Source organism: Aedes albopictus, chromosome 2, assembly GCF_035046485.1.
Source record: "Aedes albopictus strain Foshan chromosome 2, AalbF5, whole genome shotgun sequence".
Taxonomy (NCBI): Eukaryota; Metazoa; Arthropoda; class Insecta; order Diptera; family Culicidae; genus Aedes; species Aedes albopictus.
In genome coordinates, this window is record NC_085137.1 from 375,748,202 (window position 1) to 375,769,746 (window position 21,545).

The 21,545-nt window shown below is 38.3% G+C and overlaps 1 protein-coding gene across 1 annotated transcript in view; it reads right to left on the reverse strand.

Moving 5' to 3' along the window:
• Positions 1-20,792, reverse strand: part of LOC109425707 (potential E3 ubiquitin-protein ligase ariadne-2) — a 57,614-nt gene extending 36,822 nt beyond the window's left edge. Inside the window, exon 1 of the mRNA XM_019701015.3 lies at positions 20,008-20,792. Within this exon, the coding sequence (XP_019556560.2) occupies positions 20,008-20,077 (70 nt within the window). The 5' untranslated portion in view covers positions 20,078-20,792. The remainder of the gene's footprint in view (positions 1-20,007) is intronic.
• Between the last annotated feature and the right edge of the window lie 753 nt (positions 20,793-21,545).

Genomic DNA, 21,545 nt, shown 5'->3' on the forward strand with positions numbered 1-21,545 from the left:
AAATCTTTGAAGGAATCATAGCAGGAAATTCTGGTTGAATTTGAAGAGGACTCTCATGGAGAATCCCAGGAGAAAATCTGGGAGAAATCCAAGGAGAAATTTTCGGAGAACCCCACCAGGCATCCCTTAAGGGATTCCAAGAGCTGGAAGAAATGCTGGAGAAATCTGTTGAGAAATTCTCTTGGAATTCCTCCAGGAATGCCTCATGGGTTTTTGAATGATTTTTTTTGCTGGAATTCCTCCATGGTTATTACTAGATTCCTTCAGAAATTGCTCCGATGATTCGTCCAGGGACTTTTGCAAGGATTCATCTAGGAATTCCTCTCGGAGTACCTCCAGAAATTTCTGCTGGGATTCCATCAGGAACTCACCAATTACTCTAAGCATTCTTGCTGGGATTTCCCGATGGTATTGCAGCAGTTATTGGTTTTAGGAGTCCTTCAGGAAATTCTTGAGGAATCTCAGTAAGACTTCTTTGATTATTCCAACCTCGAATCGAGGGAGAAATCGCAGCAGTATGCCAGAACAAATAAATTTTCAAGCAATCTGAAGAGGATTTCCAGTAGGAATACGAAGAGGAATTCCTGGAATAATCTCTAGAGAAAATCTGAAGGAATCCCTGGAAAAAAAATCTGGGAGTGAATTTCTAAGAGAATCCATAGAGTTTACAATAGGGATTGCTTTTTTTTTTTTTTTTTCATAGTGATTACGGCGGTAGCACACTGTGCTTATGTTCTAACACCGCACCCTTTCCCTACGTTTGCTTCTATGAGCCTCTATTTTTGTTTCAACACACAGAAGTACGTAGGCATATCGTGGCCCAAGTCGACACTGTTTTGGCCTGCGTTGAACAAAAATAGTTTTAATAAAAGTTTCCCCTTTTTTTCTTTTTGTCAATTGTTTTTTTTTGTAGTATGGTCCATGTATTTAGTTAGGTTCTTGTCAATTTGTCAGTTATTCGAAGTAGATCTCCAAGGTAATAGTCAATTAAGTCATTCTGGTCTGTTCTATCATAGCAGCTTTAGTCTTTGCTTTATTGAAGTGTAGTTTTATTGGAAATATGCTGAATGTAGTTATTAAAAAGAGACGTCTGGAACTGTGTCCTGCTAGTTGTTTCGTCATGCACATACATACGTCATGTCTTAATAATGCCTAGGAGATTAACAAAAACACGTGTGTTCGGTCGGATGTCCATTGCGTAGAAAGTCAAGGAAAATAGGTTTCTTTATTGTCAGTTGTTATGTAAGCCTCGCTTGAAGCACTTTCCGTGAGAACCCTGTCATCTATACACCAACTAATCCGTATCTTCGTACACAGCTAAATACTGTACTGTCAACCGGCGAAAAGCCTACGGTTAAATATTAAAGAATGAATAATAATGCTGTTTATCGCATTGTTTCCTATCGCCACTATTTTAGTCTAGTCCCAACTGCAAGCTTTTTTTCCAATCTTAGCGTCAATTGTCTTCTAGATACTTCTAGATAGATTCATCGAATCAGTCGAACCCGTATGTTAAAATATAGTCGATTCTGTGCCAAATTGTTTTCTTGATTTCTACTTCTCTGTGTTCATCTCTTGTGTCCTTAAATTGTCATCTGTGAAAAACCGGCAGAAACATGTAACTGAACTCCTGATATTTTTCTTTTGGTGTCATAGCACCATCTAAGAGATAAACAAAAATACGCTAAGTTGGTCAGTTGATTGTAATATTTAAAACAAAAATTGCTTGTCAACTATTATGTATTCATCCCCCTACAAATACTATGAAAAATATTCAAATTCGTTCTGTCCTATCGGTCCTACCTCGATAAACCATGTCATTTTCTCATGCGTGGCCTAGAAATGTCAACCTAGTCATACAAAAGTAACGTTGTTCAGTTAATAAAAAGCAGTCAGCTTTTGTCCAAAATGTCACGTCGAACGCATTGATGTCAACAATGCGTTTAAGTGTTCGCACGTTAGCTTCGAATCTATCAGCACAATTAAGTGCTGCAAATCTCCTTCCCACTATTAATTCGTCGGTTGATTTTAATTGCATTACTTAAAGAAAATATGACCAACTAACATTGTAAAAAATCAAAAAAGCGACTATGACATTAATAAATTTTTAATCAAAATCAACCGAGAAACGTGGGAAATAGAGCCCAAACAACATTTTGAAGTCAGCTGGCTGTTAAAGGTTCCAAAACCTGTCACAAATCCTATAATACTTTTATTAGGATTTGTAACGATCATCAAAACCTTCTCAAATCCAACCGACTTGGAACTATTGCTTGAGAATAGACTCTACTGAGCCCTGGCGGTTCCTCCTGTTTATCGAGCATGTCTGATGCATATGATCAGCCATACTCCATCTGCAGCAGCCGGTTCGTGATGAACCGTTGGAGGCGCATTAAAGTGTTAAAAAGGTGATATGTTTCACTAAAGAAAACTACATTACAATAATCAAAATGAAACTCCTTCACTTTAATACCGTCAACCCCTGCGAACTTGGCCAGGGCAATTTACAATAGGGATTGCTGGATGAATTCTTTGAAGAATAATTGGAAGAATCCCATCAAGAATTTCTAGATGTAATTCTTGAATTAATTCCAGGAGGAATTCCTGAAGTAATCATCGGAAAAATCCCCGGAGGACAAATTCCTGGAGGAAATACTGTAGGCATTTTTGGGAAAATTCCGATAGAAATTTGTGAAGGAATCTTTGAAAAATTGCAAAGAAATCAAAAAGAAACTGCTGAAAGAATCTTAAACTATTTCTTCAGTAATAGTTCTGAATAGTTCTCCAAGTATTTCTGGAGGCCTCCCAGCAGATATTTTCTGAGGAATCTCAGAAATATTTTCTGGTGGATTCTCCCATAAAATCCAAAATGAATCCAGCTGTATTCCTGGAGGAATCCAAACAACAACTCCTGAAGGGATTTCATGTGGATTTTCAGCAGGAATTTCTGGGTAAATTTTAAGACAAATTTCTGGAGAAGACAAATTTTGACAAAAAGAAATCTTTTTGATATTTCTCCTTTGAGATGCAAGCACTGTTACACTTGAAATGTTTTTTCAGTAAATAGAAAAAAAGCAGGATGAGATTTACAGTGTCGGACAAAACAATAAGACCACCTGCCATTTTTCATACAAAATGGCCAAGTTTGACGATGGCGGGTTTATAGTGAAATTTTTGGCAGTCGTCATGGAGTTACGTGAATTTAGATTTGTATTTAATTGATTGAGTTCTGTTCACTACATCAAAAGTTACAGATATACGAAAAGACAAAATAATAGGACCACTTTCAGATTGCAAAAACAAAGCATATGAGAGTATCTGATACTTGATTAATAAACAAATACTGAAATTAAGGATGCCATTTAAACTTGGAGACTTGGGGTCTCCAGTTAGCCTAGTGGTTAAGGCTATGGATCGCCAATCCGGAGACGGCGGGTTCGATTCCCGTTCCGGTCGGGAAAATTTTCTCGACTCCCTGGGCATAGTGTATCATTGTACTTGCCTCACAATATACAAATTCATGCAATGGCAGGCAAAGAAAGCCCTTCAATTAACCCTTATGTGGCCGACAGGGTACCCGGGTACCCAAATCCCATTTAAAATACACGGTGTAGAAAAAAGCAAAACGTTTGTCGGACACATAACGGTTAATAACTGTGAAAGTGCTCAAGGAACACTAAGTTGAAGCGAGGCAGGCCAAGTCCCAGTGGGGACGTAGTGCCATAAAGAAGAATAAGAAGAAGAAGAAGACATTTTTATTGAATTTACCACAAATGACCATCATAAAAATCTGGTGTTGGAGTTTTGTTGCACCGTATATCTGTAACTTTGGAAGTAGTGAACGAATTCCATATAGGGTGTCAAAATTTAACTAGAAACCGAGTGCCATTTTGTCAAACGCGGCCATTTTGTATGAAATAGGGCCGGTGGTCTTATTGTTTTGTTCGACATTGTATTTTATCACAAAGAACAACTTTGTAGAACACACGAAAATTCCGAAAAAAAACACTAAAAAAACTAAATAAAATACTATTTTTAATACTGTGGGGTCTACCACAAAAAAATGACACAAACCTCTTAATATTGATCTAATTTTAAACACGATCAGTACATATCAGTACAAAACTGCCCTTTTTTATAAGAATCTGACCCAGTAATCCACCGGAATAACTCCGGTCACATCGACCATTCCGACGTTCTCAGTGCATGTTTACAAACAAGACAGAGAGTATGAGTACGCTAGGCACTAATACCCATTATCATTTCGCATAATGCAGTCCCATATAAGAACAGGACGGGCAGTAAATGCAATTCTAGTACTGATAGCGCTAGATCAACTGCAGATGTAAAGAGAGACAACAGATAAGTACTTAGGCTACCAAGCACATGTTCTTTTAATGCTTTATCAACAAAAACTCTCCGTAGGTGTCGGAGGAACAGGTTCCGGATGTGCATCTCAAACTTATTCATTAGATATTTATACTAGACAGGTTGCTTCATACCAAGCATATAGAGATCATTTTATCATCAGCGTTGCAGTGAACAGATTAGTATCTAAATTTGTTCACATTTATAAATACTTCTACTAATCTATTTAATGTAACGATAGTGATCTAGTTCAGTGTGGCTTTATATAGAAGAGGGTAGTCGATAACGAGACAAAGCCATTGGGCGTCTTGAAAGAAATATTTGTATTGATGGGCATCCGGCCATTCGGTCGAATATCGCTGGCCGAAATGGGACATTTGGCCGGATTGTAATCAAACGAATTCGGCCAGCTTCAGAAGACACAAATGAAAGTCAACAATTTCGCCCCGGGAGCATTGGAATTCGTATAATTTAATGAGTTTGTTGCTGCATATCGTTCTGAAATTTAGGGGCCTTAACGTTGGCTAAACATATGCTTTGGACTTTGCACTTCCACTAACAATACCCAAGTTCCCGCGACACCTGTCTGAGAGGATGTAGAGGTCTCTATACCTTTCCTAGGTACCCAACTAATCTTTCTTGCTCATCACTCAGGTGTCACAAGGATGTGGCCAGAACAGTTCTAGGCCGTTGGAGCATTGCGTCAATTTTGTCTTAGACCTAGTGATTAGTGACGGACGGCAAGGAGACAATCTTCATTACAGCGGTCTAGTTATGTATATTATGTGAGGACTAAGGATAAACTTTTCGCCTTGATTGTCATATGTTGTGTATCGCTTTTATCCTAAAATTCTCTACTCTGGTTTTAGACTTTGAGTAATTTGTAGTGCACTTATGGATTGTTCTCTGGAGTTCGAGAAACTGTGCGTCGTGATTGTCGTGAAAATCCTCGACAAGATGCCTGAGATGTTTTATGATATATCTATCCCTTGATGAACTAGAGTTACCCAGCCAGAACGCAAACCAACAGGTAGAACTTAGATTCCTTCTCCAGCATATACCACACCTGACGACACTTGCGCTGCACGGTTGCACCATCATAAGAGGGATGTAAATGTCACGAAACGATGGATTTATGCCCACCGCAGATACAGCACAATGCAGGGAAACATACATAAAGTTGCGTTATGACTGCATAACACAACAGTAGTAGGTACCACGCGACGTTTCGTTTTCATTCGCTGAATGCGGTTACCAATATAATATCTTCCCTCGTGAAACATGAACGAGACTAGAAGGAAAACGTTTAAGTTTTTTTTTCATCAACATTAAGCTGTGTTGTTACCACGAACCGACGACCGGTCCACTACAACAATAACAGAGTCGAACGCATGAACCTAGTCTAGTGTGCCGTGGGTCTAGAAGTTCTACAGATCTTTCGTAGATGCTTGCTTGAGCCTGACGAAAACCAGTTTGTTTTTGATCCATGTGAATTTAAGCCACGGTCAGAATACAATTTTAGATGGCAGTGACGTCGCCAGATTGTAAATCGCAAATGATTGCTAGTTATTTAGATTAATAATAGAGAACTTTGAGTTTAGCTTGGAATACGGCAACGAAACGAGAAACATAAGGGCCCATATAGCCGAGGCGGTAAACGCACGGGTATTCAGCATGACCATGCTGAGGGTGACGGGTTCGATTCCCGGTCGGTAAAGGAAATTTCCTTGACTTCCTTGGGCATAGAGTATCTTCGTGCCCAGTGGCGTCTCGTCCATAGGTCCACTGCGTGCACTAAAAATAAAATAAATCATTATCTATATCTATAAAAATGAGTTTGAAGTTCCTTTGAGGCAACAAAACTCAAGAACGGATGAACCAATTAGGATGGCTCTTGCACGGTTCGATTCGTTTTCATGGTGGCTGTGTTTATATGTACAAAAAGTTACGAAAATCGACTAAGAAAGTAAGAACATTGATAAAGTACTGATTTTTGATGAACTGGGAAGAAAATCAACATGATCGAAATAAAACCAATCTAGAGTGCGGTGCTGTTTTAAGCCCTACTGTTGTCAAACCACCACAGCTTGGCAAAACAAAGTTTGCCGGGACAGCTAGTAATTTATAAACTCTCCAGGGTCAAATTTTGATGTTCATAACTTTTAATGAACAAATCATTGTGAAATATCTGTACGTATTCATTAGGAATCTAGTCAATTTTCCAACCTAATCTCACTGTGCCACCACCCAGCCGCTGCCAGAGTGCTCGATGCCGAAGCATGCGAAGCGCACATGTGAGAGCATCGCCAAAATACATATCTCTCGCCTCAGTTCACTTCCAGCAGTACACGGGAGAACTGTATATGCATACAAGAACTGTGTTTACTTGTGTTGGACTGTTCTGTGTTGCATTGGCAATGTATTAGTAAAATTTTGGTTCACTTCTTCCAATGGACGTGGGCCTCATCGGCGGTGGAGGAAAGGGAAGATTGTTTGCTTGCGCTCGCGGGGCAGCTGCTAAGTTTGGTAACGTCGCATTTGAGCTACGGTATGCTGAAGTAACGTTGAGCACATAGTGGCTGAGGTGCGATGCAAAGAGAAAAGAGATCGGATATGCGGCGAAGCACACTCTGTGGAAACTATATGCAGAACGCATGAACCGTACATAGTAGATGAGTTGCGATGAGTGCGCAGATGCGATGGAGCTGCTTCGACGCATGTGATCGCAAGAGAACGCAAGAGAATGCTTGTTTGGTATGGATTTTATGATTGCGCTCGTCGTGTATGTAAAGCAATGCGGATTTAATGAGTTGGGAATGCTAGTAGGTGATATAAAATGCGTTAATATGTTGTTGTTTTTAAACATAACTCAATGGTTTTTCACATGACATGCATTTTGATGGACCAGACGTAATAAAAATTAATCATACTGTCTATCGATCACCATGTAAAATTACATATTTCATTGCATATAAAATAGTATTCCATCAAATCGTTTAAGTTTTTTACAGCATAATTTTGTTATTATATGTGTATAAGAAAACATTTTATTTTCTCTGTTCGGGATTTGAATCAAATGATCAATGTTTGATATGGTCGTTTGTTCAGTGCATGTTATTCATGTGCAAGTTATAAAGTTTAAGGTTTTATGGTATTCAACTTAATTGCTAAAAGGATTCTGATTGAAAGGTTCTGCTTTTTTTCTTTGTCAGGCAAAACTAGATCCCTTAACGAAAAGAGTGTGACGTCGATTTTGATTGATACTCTTTTAATCAATATAAGTATGATGAATATTGTGTACTTATTAGAGACATCTTTTCTCGTTGATATCGCCGAAAATTTTGTAATAAAAAAAAACCTATACCCAATAATACATACTTGCCGATTTTTGGTTCTTTTTGCCGAGGTCAGCACAATCAAGTAATGTTTTAATGCCGAAAATCAGTATAACAGTCTCATATTCATTTAAATTGAAATCAACACTCAGATAGACCAGTTCGGAAAGTAAAAATATGTGTATACATAAAGACATCACGCGGATATAATTACATGTTATATGTACATTCTTTTCTCAAATAATTAATTCAATAATCTCGATCTTGTACAGTTACACCAGTTTTTTTTTTTTGAACTGGTCGGTTTTTGCAATTGCAACAGGATCAAAACTGACTAAATTATAGCAAAAAAAACGGCCCGCGCAAAACAAAACACGGGTGCATTTTATCTTTCCGTTCTTATAGATGAAACGATCATTTCACTACCCACATCCAAAGAAGCGCTTCAACATACAAGCGACTTCATCGATCAAATCACGCGAGTCGTTGATGCGCACGAAATAGGCGAAAAAGGATGTGAAAACAACATGCGCACCCTCATTGAAAACCTCATGCACTATGGCATATCAAACATCCCTCTTCTCATCTCATAACTTATCGCATCCGATCGCATCTCACCTTACCCACTATGGTCACAGCCTAAGAGAGCCACGCGGAGAAAGAGCGAAGCGGTAGGCGCTCAGTCACTCTTTCGGGCTTTCGGCATGCGTGCATGGTTTCTGGTGGACCTGAATGCGTGGAATTTTCATTCAGTTCTAGTTGCGCGTCGCGTACAGTTTCATTTTCCTGCAACATTCAAGGGAAAATGCAGCACAATATCGTAGACAATCTACTCCCGCAATTCGTTTGCCAGGCGGTCAATTGAGGACTTCTCGAACGCTTTAAGCAGAATAACCTCTTCGATTGAGTGTGCTCAGATTTGTACTTTTAAATCCGCCCTCTAATGCATATCCTTGGACAGATATGTGTATTTCGACTACAGTCATAGCTCAATCACACGGGTCAATTCCATTTGAATGGCATGGAGAACTGCCTGACTAATAATTGTTACAGAGCTACCCATAACTGTGCAATGGTTGTTCCACTTCTTCCTCAGTGTCAGATATCCACTTCTGAGTTGATTCCTCGAAGTTCAAAAGCAATTCCGAAAAAAAACCCTAAACCATTGGTGGGCAATGTCTACACTCGTTTCTCTAATTTAAATAAAGTCCAGCCGATCAATGAGCTGATATTTTTTTTGGAAAAAAGTTTCAGAGATAAGGACATATTTTCGGTTGCAATGGGCGAGCAAAGGCTGAAGAGGCTTGTACTGATAGCGGTAGAACACCCCCTGTTTAATCAATTGAAACAACAAAGCAGTTTTATCGAGCGGAGTGCAGGTTACTGCTGTTTTCCATTTGCACTACAGTCCATTGTGAAAACTTTTCAAGTGCACAGTCAGCTCTACAGGTCACGAGACGCCTCTGTTCGTGCCTGCCACACGATATACACATGCAAAATGGTCATTGGCAGAGGAAGCTCTCAGTTAATAACTGTGGAAGTGCTCATAGAACACTAAGCTGAGAAGCAGGCTTTGTCCCAGTGAGGACGTTACGCCAAGAAGCGAGAGAGAGAGAGAGACGAGAAACTTCTGAATACAATATACACTATATTACTGCTCAAAACAACCTGTTTGCTTAATCATGACAAAAACTTATGAAACCATTCGACAAACTTTCAAAATTTGCATAGGGGAGGCAGGGGTAACCCCGTCACCTTAAGCATTTGGATTTTTCAAAATAAATGTAGGGCGAAAATTGATATTTTCAGTATGCAGATTATTTGATTCATTAGTTTTTTATAAGACTTGTGCATTGGAATTGTCAAATTATGTTAATTCTGGCGAACAATGCACATAACACAACCATAATAAATATTCATGTTTTTAATTCAGTGCGGGTAAGACCGTCACCCCTATGGGGTAAGTCCGTCATATATATTTTTATATTAATACTTTTGAAAATTTCAATTTTAAAATATTTTCAATACATTTTTGAAGTGCCGTGATGGTTTACCAATCATTCTACAGTAAAATCATTGGTCGGGGGGCGCAATTGGAATTCGCCTAATAGGAGACTAAGCTTGTGGGATTTGGGCTTATGGGGGTGTGGCCAATTATCCCGGGTGTGTTAACAGAGAGCGCAATACTTTCTTCGGCAAAGTTTTAGGGTTTGAAAAGATCTACCATTTAGAGCTTTGGTTCATATGATTAGTTGGTAACTTGGCCGCCAGAGGCGCCACCAACAGTTTGATGCTAAATTGCACTACAGGAACCAAACGTTACGATGTGCGACAGCTCAAGACCCTGATAATTAGAAATAGTGTCTTCGGAAAAAATATTGGATACGCTAATAACTTACAGATGATAAGTTACAAAGTTCGAAATTCCTCCACTGGGCGGCGCTAGTGGACATGTAAATTTTCCAAACCTCATATCTCAGAATCCAATGATTTGGTGTCTTCGGCAAAGTTGATCAGTATGACATAGACTTACATTAAACGGGACACGTTGTTCAGAATTCTGCCACTAGGCGGCGCTAGTGAATTTGCAATCGCAGAAAAAATAATCCACAAATTATGCCCTTAGAAGGTCCAGAAAAGAACAGGAAGAGTCCAAGCAGGAACTCCTGGAGAAATCCTAGTAGATTTAGTTGGATAAATCGTAGGAAATACTGAAAGAAGCCTTAGAAAAAAAAACCCGCAGGAATTCCAGGAGAAACCCATATGGGGTCGTCCATAAATGACGTAGCATTTTTTGACGATTTTTGACACCCCTTTCCACCCCTCGTAGTCTACTTTCCAATACGTAATACATAGCTAATAGCATAATTTGAGACTCCAACTCATCCCCCCATAAAATGCTACATCATTTATGGGCGACCCCTATAGAAATTTCCCTGGTTGGTCATCAGTTCGTAGTTGCGTGGCATCTAATAGAAATGCCTGGCCAGTTCAACAAACATCCGGTCATCCGAAGAGCATGACGGTGTTACCCCCGCCGATGAGTGACGGGCTTACCCGAAAAGGCCACTTTTCTTAAATTACACCGTAATTTCTGAATAATTATTGAAACTGACCATTCAATGAATCTTGGCACTAAAGAATAGTACAGATGAGAATACATGATCGATGAAAGTTATTTTTTGCGCTTCTTTTGTATTTCAGAAGCTAAATTCTACCGACGAAATATTACATCCGCCGTTGGTACAATGACGCAAGCGTTTGTTTTGTTTATTTTCTTCGTGTTTGACAGGTCAATTTTTGTATCATTTGTCTCGAAAGAGTAAAAATGGTAAAAACAAATGAGGCGTGTGGCCAAAAATCTACTAAATCACTGTTTTCTGGTAAAATCATTGGGGTGACGGGCTTACCCACCCTGACGGTGTTACCCGCTTTTCCCCTACTAGTACAAGTTCAAAAAATACCGAGTCGATTTGTTACATTACCCAATCAATCCACATGAAAGAGAAGCGCGTGTTTCAAGCGTTGCTTTGAAAGATGGAAACACAAACAGCAATAAGGAAATTGATTGGGCGTTGATATGTGCGCCTAATTTCGTATTAGACGAACAATTTTGATATCGAGAAAGCAACTTAAAGAAATGCATGAATCACACTAATAATGTTTCTTCCCTATGACCGTTGTGGAGATGCAGAATACTCCACTCCATTTATTGATGGAAAGGATGTTGCGGTTGCCAAGAATCTGCAAGTGATCCGTTACAGATCTTCCTGTCTAATCTGGATTAAGTCTGACTAGGACACCCATCTGCCAGGGATAACAGCAGAAATCCGAAAAATCTCGTGATCTTACTCAGCAATATATCAAGCAATCAGTCAATTATCTTGCTAGAAATCTGCCACCATAATTCTACTACAAATGTCGCAAAAATACGTCACAGACTTTGCGAAGATGCTTAGATGATATTTTCTCTGCATTCTGGGTCTGGGGATAACGTATCATTGTACTTTATACACCCTTTTTAGTAACGCGTTGTGTAACAAAAAACTCCTTCAATTAATAATTGAAAAAATATTTATTATAATGATTATCAATTGTCATAAAAGTATAAGTCAGTCTTTATTGGTGTAAGAAATCAATGACTACTGCACTACTGCTACTGAATAAATGTTCTACAACTTCCTCAAACATCTCAAAACCTAACATCAACGGATTTTTCCGCCATAATTACACCCCGGCGCGGGTTAAGGAAAAGGGTACAATTCTTGGAACGCATTCAAGCGGAACGTTTTCAAGGTGCGAGAGGAAACCCTAGCCAGAGAGACAAAACAATGCACATTGTAATGATGGGTGAACACGACGATGGTCCTTTCCTTAAGCATATAGTGATAGTGTCTTCATAGGTTCAGGCACATGCGGTGGATTTAAACCAAAAACGACGCGAATAAGCATGCGCACCACGCTGCTACCTTTATACGGTGGTTTAAGTCGTAAACTCACGGCGGCAGACAGAAGTCATCAGCCTTTTTCCGGCAACGGCATGCTCGTGCGGTAAGCTTTACTGGCTGTCATCGACCGTCTAGCTAAGAGTGCGAATCAATGTGGACCTGGTGAACAGTACTGCGCTGCAGTGGGGTTGTGACGGTATTGTCCGGGCAGGGTTGCCAATTTTGTTAACATTGGTCTTTGTGGGCATCCAGGCAAAACCAGGCAAACACAATTGAATCAAATACGTAATGTGTCATTCCTGGAATTTTCAATAGCCGAGCACAGAACAAGGCCCTTAGGGCGAACTAGCGTATTTAGTTTTTTCACTGCGATCATTTTTATGGTGTTTTGATTCCCTTTGACGGATGTCAATTGGTAAGTTCACTCCACATTATTATTTGTGAATGCCAAACAGACGGGCTTGGTGGTCTAGTGGCTATCGCTTCTGATAGTACGCAGAAGATCCTGGGTAAAATCCCAGACCCGTCCCTTTCCTCCTACTTTGTATCTTTCCATGTACTTTCTCTCTTTTCTATGGCTACCTTGATAAAAAGTTATTATTCATTACATGGTAAATATTATTAACATATGACTGGTTTTATTGTTCACAATAAAACACATAGTAGATATATTGTTACTTTTTACAATAGAAATCAAACCCATATAGTTCGTACAATAAGTAAACATTAGCTTTATTAGTGACTAATTGATTCGATTGTTTTTCAATAGTTCTATAATAATTTAAAGTTACTATCAGTAAAAATTAATTTAAGTCGTTTTTAAATAGTTGCAAAAGTGCCAGCAGAGTTCTCATGAACTTCTTATTGAAAAAGAGTTTATTTGTCAATTACACTTAAAAACAATTCGTAAGAAATAAATAACAATAAATATTATTGTTGCTTGAATCATGTTTGTATAATCAAATACAAAATCACTTGACATATTTTTTTAACTAGCTGAAAATCAGGTTTTAGCCAAGTGAGGATGTTACGACAAGAAAAAGATGAACAATGATTTTTCTAATGTTTTCCAATAAATTGAAGGAATCTAGTAAATAGTAAACTATCATTGATAACAATACAAATACAATTAGTTTAATGGGGTCAATTGAACCGATGCTAAAATAAACATGCAATAATATTTGTTGTTATGTAAACAGATTTCGCCTTTGAAAAACCAGAGAATTCATATTTCTCGCTAACATTTTCCCCCAGCATTTACATATACTAATGGCCACATGAATTGTGAACGATTTATGGTATGGATCATACGACCTGAGGTCTGATATTTGGCAGTTATTTAAAAAGATTGAAGATAGATCTTATCAACAGCTGCCAAGCAATACATACCAGACAGACATCAGAATGTTTGATTCTTATCCTAAAATGTGCATATCATTCTGGCGGCCGTTAGTGCTCGTAAATGCTGGATATAAATGTTAGCGGAAAATATAAATTCTATGGATTTTCAAAAGCGAAAACTGCTTACAAACAACAACAAATATTATTGTATTTTATTGTAACAACGATTCATTTGACGCCATTCAATTAATTGTATTTGTATTGTAAGAACAATGAAAAAACATTAATATATATTGTTTTCTTTTGAAAATTGCCATAAAAATGTCTCATAAAAACACAATACATTCTATTGTTTTTCGCGAAAAAGTGTATGAAAATTTTCTCAAAATTTTATGGTTAAGATACATAACGACCACCATTTTTTATTGTAAAAGTGCCATTTACCATTCGCCGAATGGTATAGAACAATAGGGATGATGGTGAGTGTGCTGTGTAAATTACAATACGTTTAATGGTGAATATTTTTCGAAAAAATGGTGTTGTAACTATAAAATTTATCGTATTTTTATGATATTTTTTATCAGGGTATACATCGCTATAACAGAAACGGTTTGAAAAAACCGTTTCCATTCCTTCCTAACTTTCACAGCACAGTGTCAATCTATCACAGTGGTCACCAAACTGCGGACCGCGGGCCGCATGCGGCCCTCGACCAGATTTTGTGCGGCCCGTGAACTGATTTTGAAATGTATAAGAAAGCGGCCCACGTTAAGATTCCATAATGAAAATCAGAAATTTCACCATATTTTAAAACTTTAATGAGAATGAATTTTGCCAACATCATAAAAAGTTTTTCAAAAGAAGTAAGATTTTTGAAAGTTTTCCAAACTGTAAGAGGCTAATTTTTTGAATATTGTTTCAAAAATATTCGAAACTGTTGTTAAGAACGATGTGTTTCGCTTGAATAATGAGTTTAGGCTAAATTTCACAGATTCTCTGCCATGGATTTTGAACTCGTTATTAGTAATTTATTTGAATTCACGAAAATTAACTTAAAAAATTCCATTTTGTTTGTATCGGCGAAAAAACTTCCTTTTATATACTTTATATTCACCACTTCTGCCAGGAAACTATTTCAATTTTTTTTACAGAATTGTTGTCTATAATTTATTTAAAAAAAGTGTTGCCCAAACTCTCGGAAGTTCGCTAAAACCTTCAGGGATTCAGCAAGATACGCTTTATTCTTTTGGTAATTCCTCTTAAAATATCTATTCTAAATAGGCTACAAATACTTGTCCACATTGCTCAGAAAATCATGTGTGCAGGTTTTTCTTCATTGGCTTCTAAAGAAATCATTCTGAAATTTCTCAAAATCCACGAGAAGTCCCAAACACCCTCACAGTTCCAAGATTTTTTTTTTAAATACTTCACATGAAATCCTTAAGCTGCAGTAAAACTCCATTCGGAAATTTATCAAAACTGGATCCAGAGGTTTTACAAGAAATTTGTCCGTGTTCGTGTCTAGGACTTTCACAATTCTGCACATATAATCTGCACTACAAGTACGCTGTAAGTTTATCCACATTATTCTTATAAAGGTTCATATTGTTCTAGCCACTTTGTGACTTAAAATAGCTTGTCTGAAATATTTTTCCAACATTATGAATACCAAAAACTGCAAAAACTGTTTTGTGTTTTTAATACCATACGATTCTCAATATTTTCCAAATAAAATAAAATCTCCTGATAACTCCAGGTTTTTTTGTTTTTTGCTCTTGTTCAATGTTAAAAAAAGTAATTTCTTTTACTGTGTGAGTTTTTACTAATGCTTATTCTTTACACTTTTCGAAAAATCAAACAAATGTATTTTATGTTAAATCTTGAAAATCATTAAAAATTAACTCTTAAATGACTTGCGGCCCGCAGTCTCTTTTAAAAATTCAATTTTGGCCCGCAAAGACAGTTAGGCTGAGGATCACTGATCTATCAGATAACGCCTACAAGTTATGCAATCATGCGAACTGTGCCACACACCTTCAGAATAATAAAACACACAATTTTATCACCTTACCCTGGCATCCACGCACCAATGTGTGAACCCTCTGCCAACAAATTCCCACTAGCATTCTGACATCTGCATGAATGTGTGCAGACGCAGATGTATACTCGGTCTGATATGGATACAAACTATTGCAACCATCACTTCCTTCCTCTTCCTCACATTGACATGCATCCTGACGTGGCAGGCGCCATTGTCGCCTAAAAATAGAAGATCACCCACGCTCACACACTGAAGATGCCTGCTAGTCCCCGGCAGATATCTCATTGGTTCCTTGTGTCAGTTTAGCTGGTCTGGCGATACAACATTGATGTACAATTTCTAATGAGATGGACGATCAGTGCAAAAAATGCAAGTCGTATGCGTCAGGTTTACAGGTCGTTCATAAACTACAAAGACTGCAAGAAGAAATAACTCTTGAGAAGAGTGCTACCGAAAAGCGTTATGATTTTCTACAGCGGACTTCACACGATCATCAATACTTCATCAACATCTTTACATTTTGTTAGAATTTCCGTCAAGCTCAAAATTTATTGAAAAATGTTTTCATTGAGCTGAAATTTTAATAAAAATTCCCAAGTAGGTACCGATATTGTGGGGCCCCTTTTTCTAGAGGAAATATTTTTGCTAATATAGAAAAAAAAAAATCGGGAAACCTTATTCATCATTCTTACGAAAAAGTTTAAATGTTATGGACAAAATTATACCTACGATAATAAGTGTAGCTGGAGAAAATGTTGGTATTCTTTACTACTCTACTATTCATGCATAACGAATATCTAGGATTCACACCTGATAATGACAATAATAAAAAAAATCTCTAAAGTGATTCAAGCTTTCAGCAATGCTAATGGCATTGGAGCCCATATATTTAGTCATAGTTAGTGGTAGACTTCCTCGAGAAATTTAAAGAACAATATGTAGCAGTAACTTCAAAAAAAATCTAGTGCTATAACTGGGGTCATTTCTGTGAAAACTACAAAGAGAATTTCCAGTGAAATTCTTAGTGCAATCTTTAGAGTAGTTGCTGGACGATGTCCAAAAGCATTTTCTGGTGGAATTTCAACATGAAAAGTTATAACACATCTGTTAAAGCCGTTCCTGGAAATTTCCAAAAAAAAAATCGACGAAATTCTGAAATTAACTATGTGCAACAAATGAAACAAATGAAAATTTTATAGTACTGAAATTCTAGAAATTGTTGTTTGTTTTTCTCCAAAAATTGAGTCGCAATTTCCTCAAGCGACCCACAGATTTTGCCAGGAACTCAGCTACAAGTTATATCCTTTATTCAGCAAGCATATCTTTCATAAAGGCAATCATAATTCTCTTAAGCAATAATTTATTATTTTTTCTTGTTTATTGAAAGGTACAAAACACGTTCGAAGAAGATAAACATACTACGAACATACGAACTACGATAAACATACTTTCGAAGTAGATAAACATATTTCCAGATATGTTAATGTCACAGAAGGCTGTGAAAAAGTGCGATATTGACAGCTTTTTTTTAAGAAAAAAAAACTTAGAATTACCAGTTTGTAAATATCAGTTGATGTATTTATTCATCATATACAAACTGCGTATCGATATCATATCTCTCGTTGCAATTGAAAGGACAACAAATTTTGTGAACAAACAGTAATAAAAACATAAGGTCTTTTGCAGAAGTTTGACAAAATCATTTGTGTATTAATCAATGGATCCACTCTGCATATATCGGCATTGTTGAAACGATGTATTTACCACAGTTACTAAAGAACATATCTATCTACTGACCAGCACAGATCTTGGCACAGATTCTTTTCAAACGGTTCAGTCATGTCGAACGTATCTCAGTTCACCTCAAATTGCGTATAAGCGGTTGATAATTGATACGCAAGCCTTATTTGTAGCCCAAATCCTAAACGGAATACTCGATTCCCCACCACTGCTTGAAACACATTGTTTCTATTCTTCTGAACATCATCTGTGGAGACAAAAAAAAATGCTTTTTTGAATTCCTGGAATGGATTTCTGCAGATATTCTTTTCAAGAATTCGACTTGGGATTCTTTCAGAAAATCCTACTTGGAAAGGTAGAGAAAATTTTGCTGAAATTTCTTTATAAATTCCTGTTGAGCTTCTTCCAAGAATTTCTTTTGGGATTCTTCACGAATTTCCTCATGTGATTCCTCCAGAATTTCCCCGAAGTATGCTTCCAGGATTCCTTTGGAATTTATCCTGGAATTCCTTTCAGTATTCCTGTATCAAATTTTGCTGGGAGTGTATTGGGAACGAACAGGCACAGACAAACAGACGTAACACCTTGAACGATTTTCATGGAAATCCATCGCCCAGTTCACACTACCAAAAGTTGCACGAATCACTATGTTGTGCAATATCGTCAACAGAAGGCGCTAGTATGAAACGTCAAACGCATAGAAAAACGATGCGCGTGCTTCTGGTTGTGAAAGCCACAACTATGAAAATTTAAAATGATCGTTAAAGCCGTGGTCGATGGAAATTTCGCAAGTGTTACGTCTGTTTGTCTGTGGAACAGGTCTACTAAGATTCTTCCGAAAATTCCTACGTCCAGGTCTGTTAAGATTCTTCCGAAAATTCCTACTGTGATTTTTCCTACATATCCTTTTAAGATTCCTCTAAGAATTCCTCTTAGATTTCCTCAAAGAAATCCTCTTGGGTTTCCTCCAGGAAGTCCTTTTGGGATTCTTCCAAAAATTTCTTCCAATTTCCCTCCTGGGATTCCCCCGAAAATGCATTCTGGTATTCCTTCAGAAATTTCTCCCGGAATTCCTCCAGGAAATCTTCCTCTGATTTTTTTCAGAACGAATTCCTTCTAGGATTTCTCGAGAAATTTCTAGGTGAATTCCTCCTGGGATTCCTCCAGAAACTTCTACTGGGATACCTGCAAGAATCCTTCCAGCGATTTCTCCAGGAATTCCTCCCGGGATTCCTACAAGAATTTCTCCTGTGATTTCTCCAAGAACTCGTCCTGAGATTCCTCCAAGCATTAATCTTAGGATTTCTCCAGGAACTTCTCCAAGAATAACTTTTGTGATTCCTCCAGGAACTCTACCTGGTGTTTCTCCAGGAATTCTTTCTGGAATTCCTCTTGGGGTTCTCCAAGAATAACTCCTGTGATTTTTTTGTATAGTAATAGTATTTTATTGAAAACGGTAGCCTGTTAGTACATAACTTTTGATCAGGTCAAGGAAGCAACTGCGGGAAGAGAAACTTTTACAATTCCTCCAGGAACTCCACCTGGTGTTTCTCCAGGAATTCTTTCCGGAATTCTTCTTGGGATTTTTTTAGGAACTCTTCCTGGGATTTCTCTACGAACTCCTTTTGGGGTTTCTCCAAGAACTCTTCCTGTGGTTTCTCCAGGAACTCATCCTGGAGTTTCTCCAGGAGCTCCTCCTGGGGTTTCTCCAGGAGCTCCTCCTGCGATTCCTCCGAATACGTCGCCTGGGGTTTCTCCAGGAACTCCTCCAGGGATTTCTGCAGGAATTCCTCCTGGGATTACTCCAGGAACTCCTCCTGGGATTCAGAGCACATTGACAATTAAAACGAAAGCGGATCCGATTTGCCAGAAAATCATAACATACTTGTCGATCAGATGGTTCATTTTCATTTGCGGACAGCTAAACTGCTCCCACTCGCATTACAGCCCTATGATAGAACTCCCAACTGTAAAAAGTAAGTATTGAGAAAACGGCATTTGAAAGTTTCCTTCAAGACTTCCTAGAGGGCTTTTTACAAAGATTCCTCCTTCTTCCTAGGATGCCTGCCAGGATTCAATCAAAGATTCCTCCAGGAATTCTTTTCATATTATTATTTCAAAATGAATTCTTCCTGATTACGTATATTTTTTTAAGAGCATAGAAAAACCCAGAATAACAAAGATTTATTGATGCGATCTTCGACGAAAGATTTATAAAATCCAGGAAATTCATCAATAATATTTACCCTGTACAACCCTTAAATAATATTTTGTGAGATAAGAAAGGGTTTGCATTTAAATTCTTTGTCAATTCCTTTTGATGATTTCTGGCAAAACATTTGTCATACGTAGTTGAAAAATTGAATCAAATGGTATTAAGTTCCCTGAATAATATGGGAAAGTGTTTAAAATTGCGGTTTTCTTCCTAAATGGTTCAGACCCTATTTGAAGTAGACTATTTCACAGGAAACCTCAAAAGATCTAGCACACTATTACTATAATACAGAACGTTTTCTGAGCATTATAGAAAAGCTTAGAGACATGCACGCAAAAATTCCGGTCAATCTGGTGGCACTGCCGTATCTCACGGACCGTGACCGTCGTCGGAAACAAAAGAAGAAACACAAAATCCACCATACGCTTTGGACCATTCCTCTGCTGCCGTATAGACATGGATGAGTTTTCGATATAATTTCCGTAAGACAACAGGGAGACAAAAATGTTTTCCACTCACCTGAATTGTAGTAATCCTCAAACTCATCGTTATCGGACGAGTATTCCATGTCCGATTCCTGATCTGCCATCTTGCCCGATCTTGATTGGGGGACCGACACTGCTGCTTCCTGGGATGTCGTTTTGACGCAGCACCAAACAGAACGGAACCACTTCTTACCGGATATAGGAATGACCAATGCCACTTATTTAGTGAATACTTTTCTTCGCTTCTAGGAAGCACACTATTTCCATCAACCACCACACTTTCGCAGGGCTTCTTTCCTACCACTTAATTTTCAGGGGCTTAGCCTCAGCCTGGAAATTTGTATTATTATTTCACCTTGAATTTTGCACCTTTTCCTTTCTGCTTCTCTTGCTGCTGCCAGCGTACACTCTCGCTGTGCTGCTGCTGGTGGGGCCACGACGGAAGATTATGACTGCTGCTGGGGGAAAGGTTGAACGGAATCCACGTAAATCAGGAAGCACCCGGAAGCATTTTGTCACCACCGCACGTATCGCACGACGAATTTGCTACTGCTCGCCCCCACGGGACCAATTTTCTTCCTCCAACCAAACCAACAATAACAAACGGATCGCCTTGATTCCCCCCGGATCGCAGGGGTCCCGTTTGAGCTGATAATCGTCACGAGTTGTTACGCGAGAACCAGAGCTTATTTTCGTGTATGAAACTAGTTTGTAGTATAAAATACTAGTACAATCACTTGGGGAGCACACGATTTACAAAATAATAATCGTACAAACGTCAAGGCTGAAAGCTACACTCAAACTGAAAAGACGACGAACGATTCAACGACGACGACGGCTGTGTTCGCATCGCACACAAACGACACAAACAGCACGCGAAAGCCAGTAGTCAGACAGTGGGAACACAAACACCAACAACGTTGGACGATGTAAACAAAGTACCACACCACCACACCTGCAGGATAAAGTCGACATTCAAGTGACATTGAGTTGTCCAAAAAATGTCTCACGAAACCTAATGCAAGCCTATCCATATACGTGAGAACAAAAGATGTTTACAAAGTTCTTACAGATAGATTAACACGGGAAATCTGAACACAAACCACTACCACATAGGAATTTTGATTGGTCAATAGAGGCTTGCATCAAAAACATAACCTCATCGAATTCTCATACGATTTGTAAATATTGCCCTCAAATTTTTTTTGAGGGCAAGGACGGCTTTATGGACCGACGCCGAAGGAAAGAAAGAGAAGGAGACAGTGATGACGTCAGCGTGCAAGCGCTCATCAAAGAAAAATAAGTCGACGTACAGATTTTTTTATGTCGCTTAAAATACGATTGGGATGTTCAAAAAATGTATTCATTCATACTACGAGAAATCAGCACACGTACGGGGGCCGCCGAGTTGGATGATAAGTGGCGAAACAGTTTTGCGACTGCAACTGTGGCATTATCACTTATCGTGTGGTATTAGGAAAATAGACTAAAACAGGTAGAAGATGTTTAAAAATTTATAATGAATCAATTTTAAAACATACCCCACTGTGTCATTTGTGAGTAGAACTATTT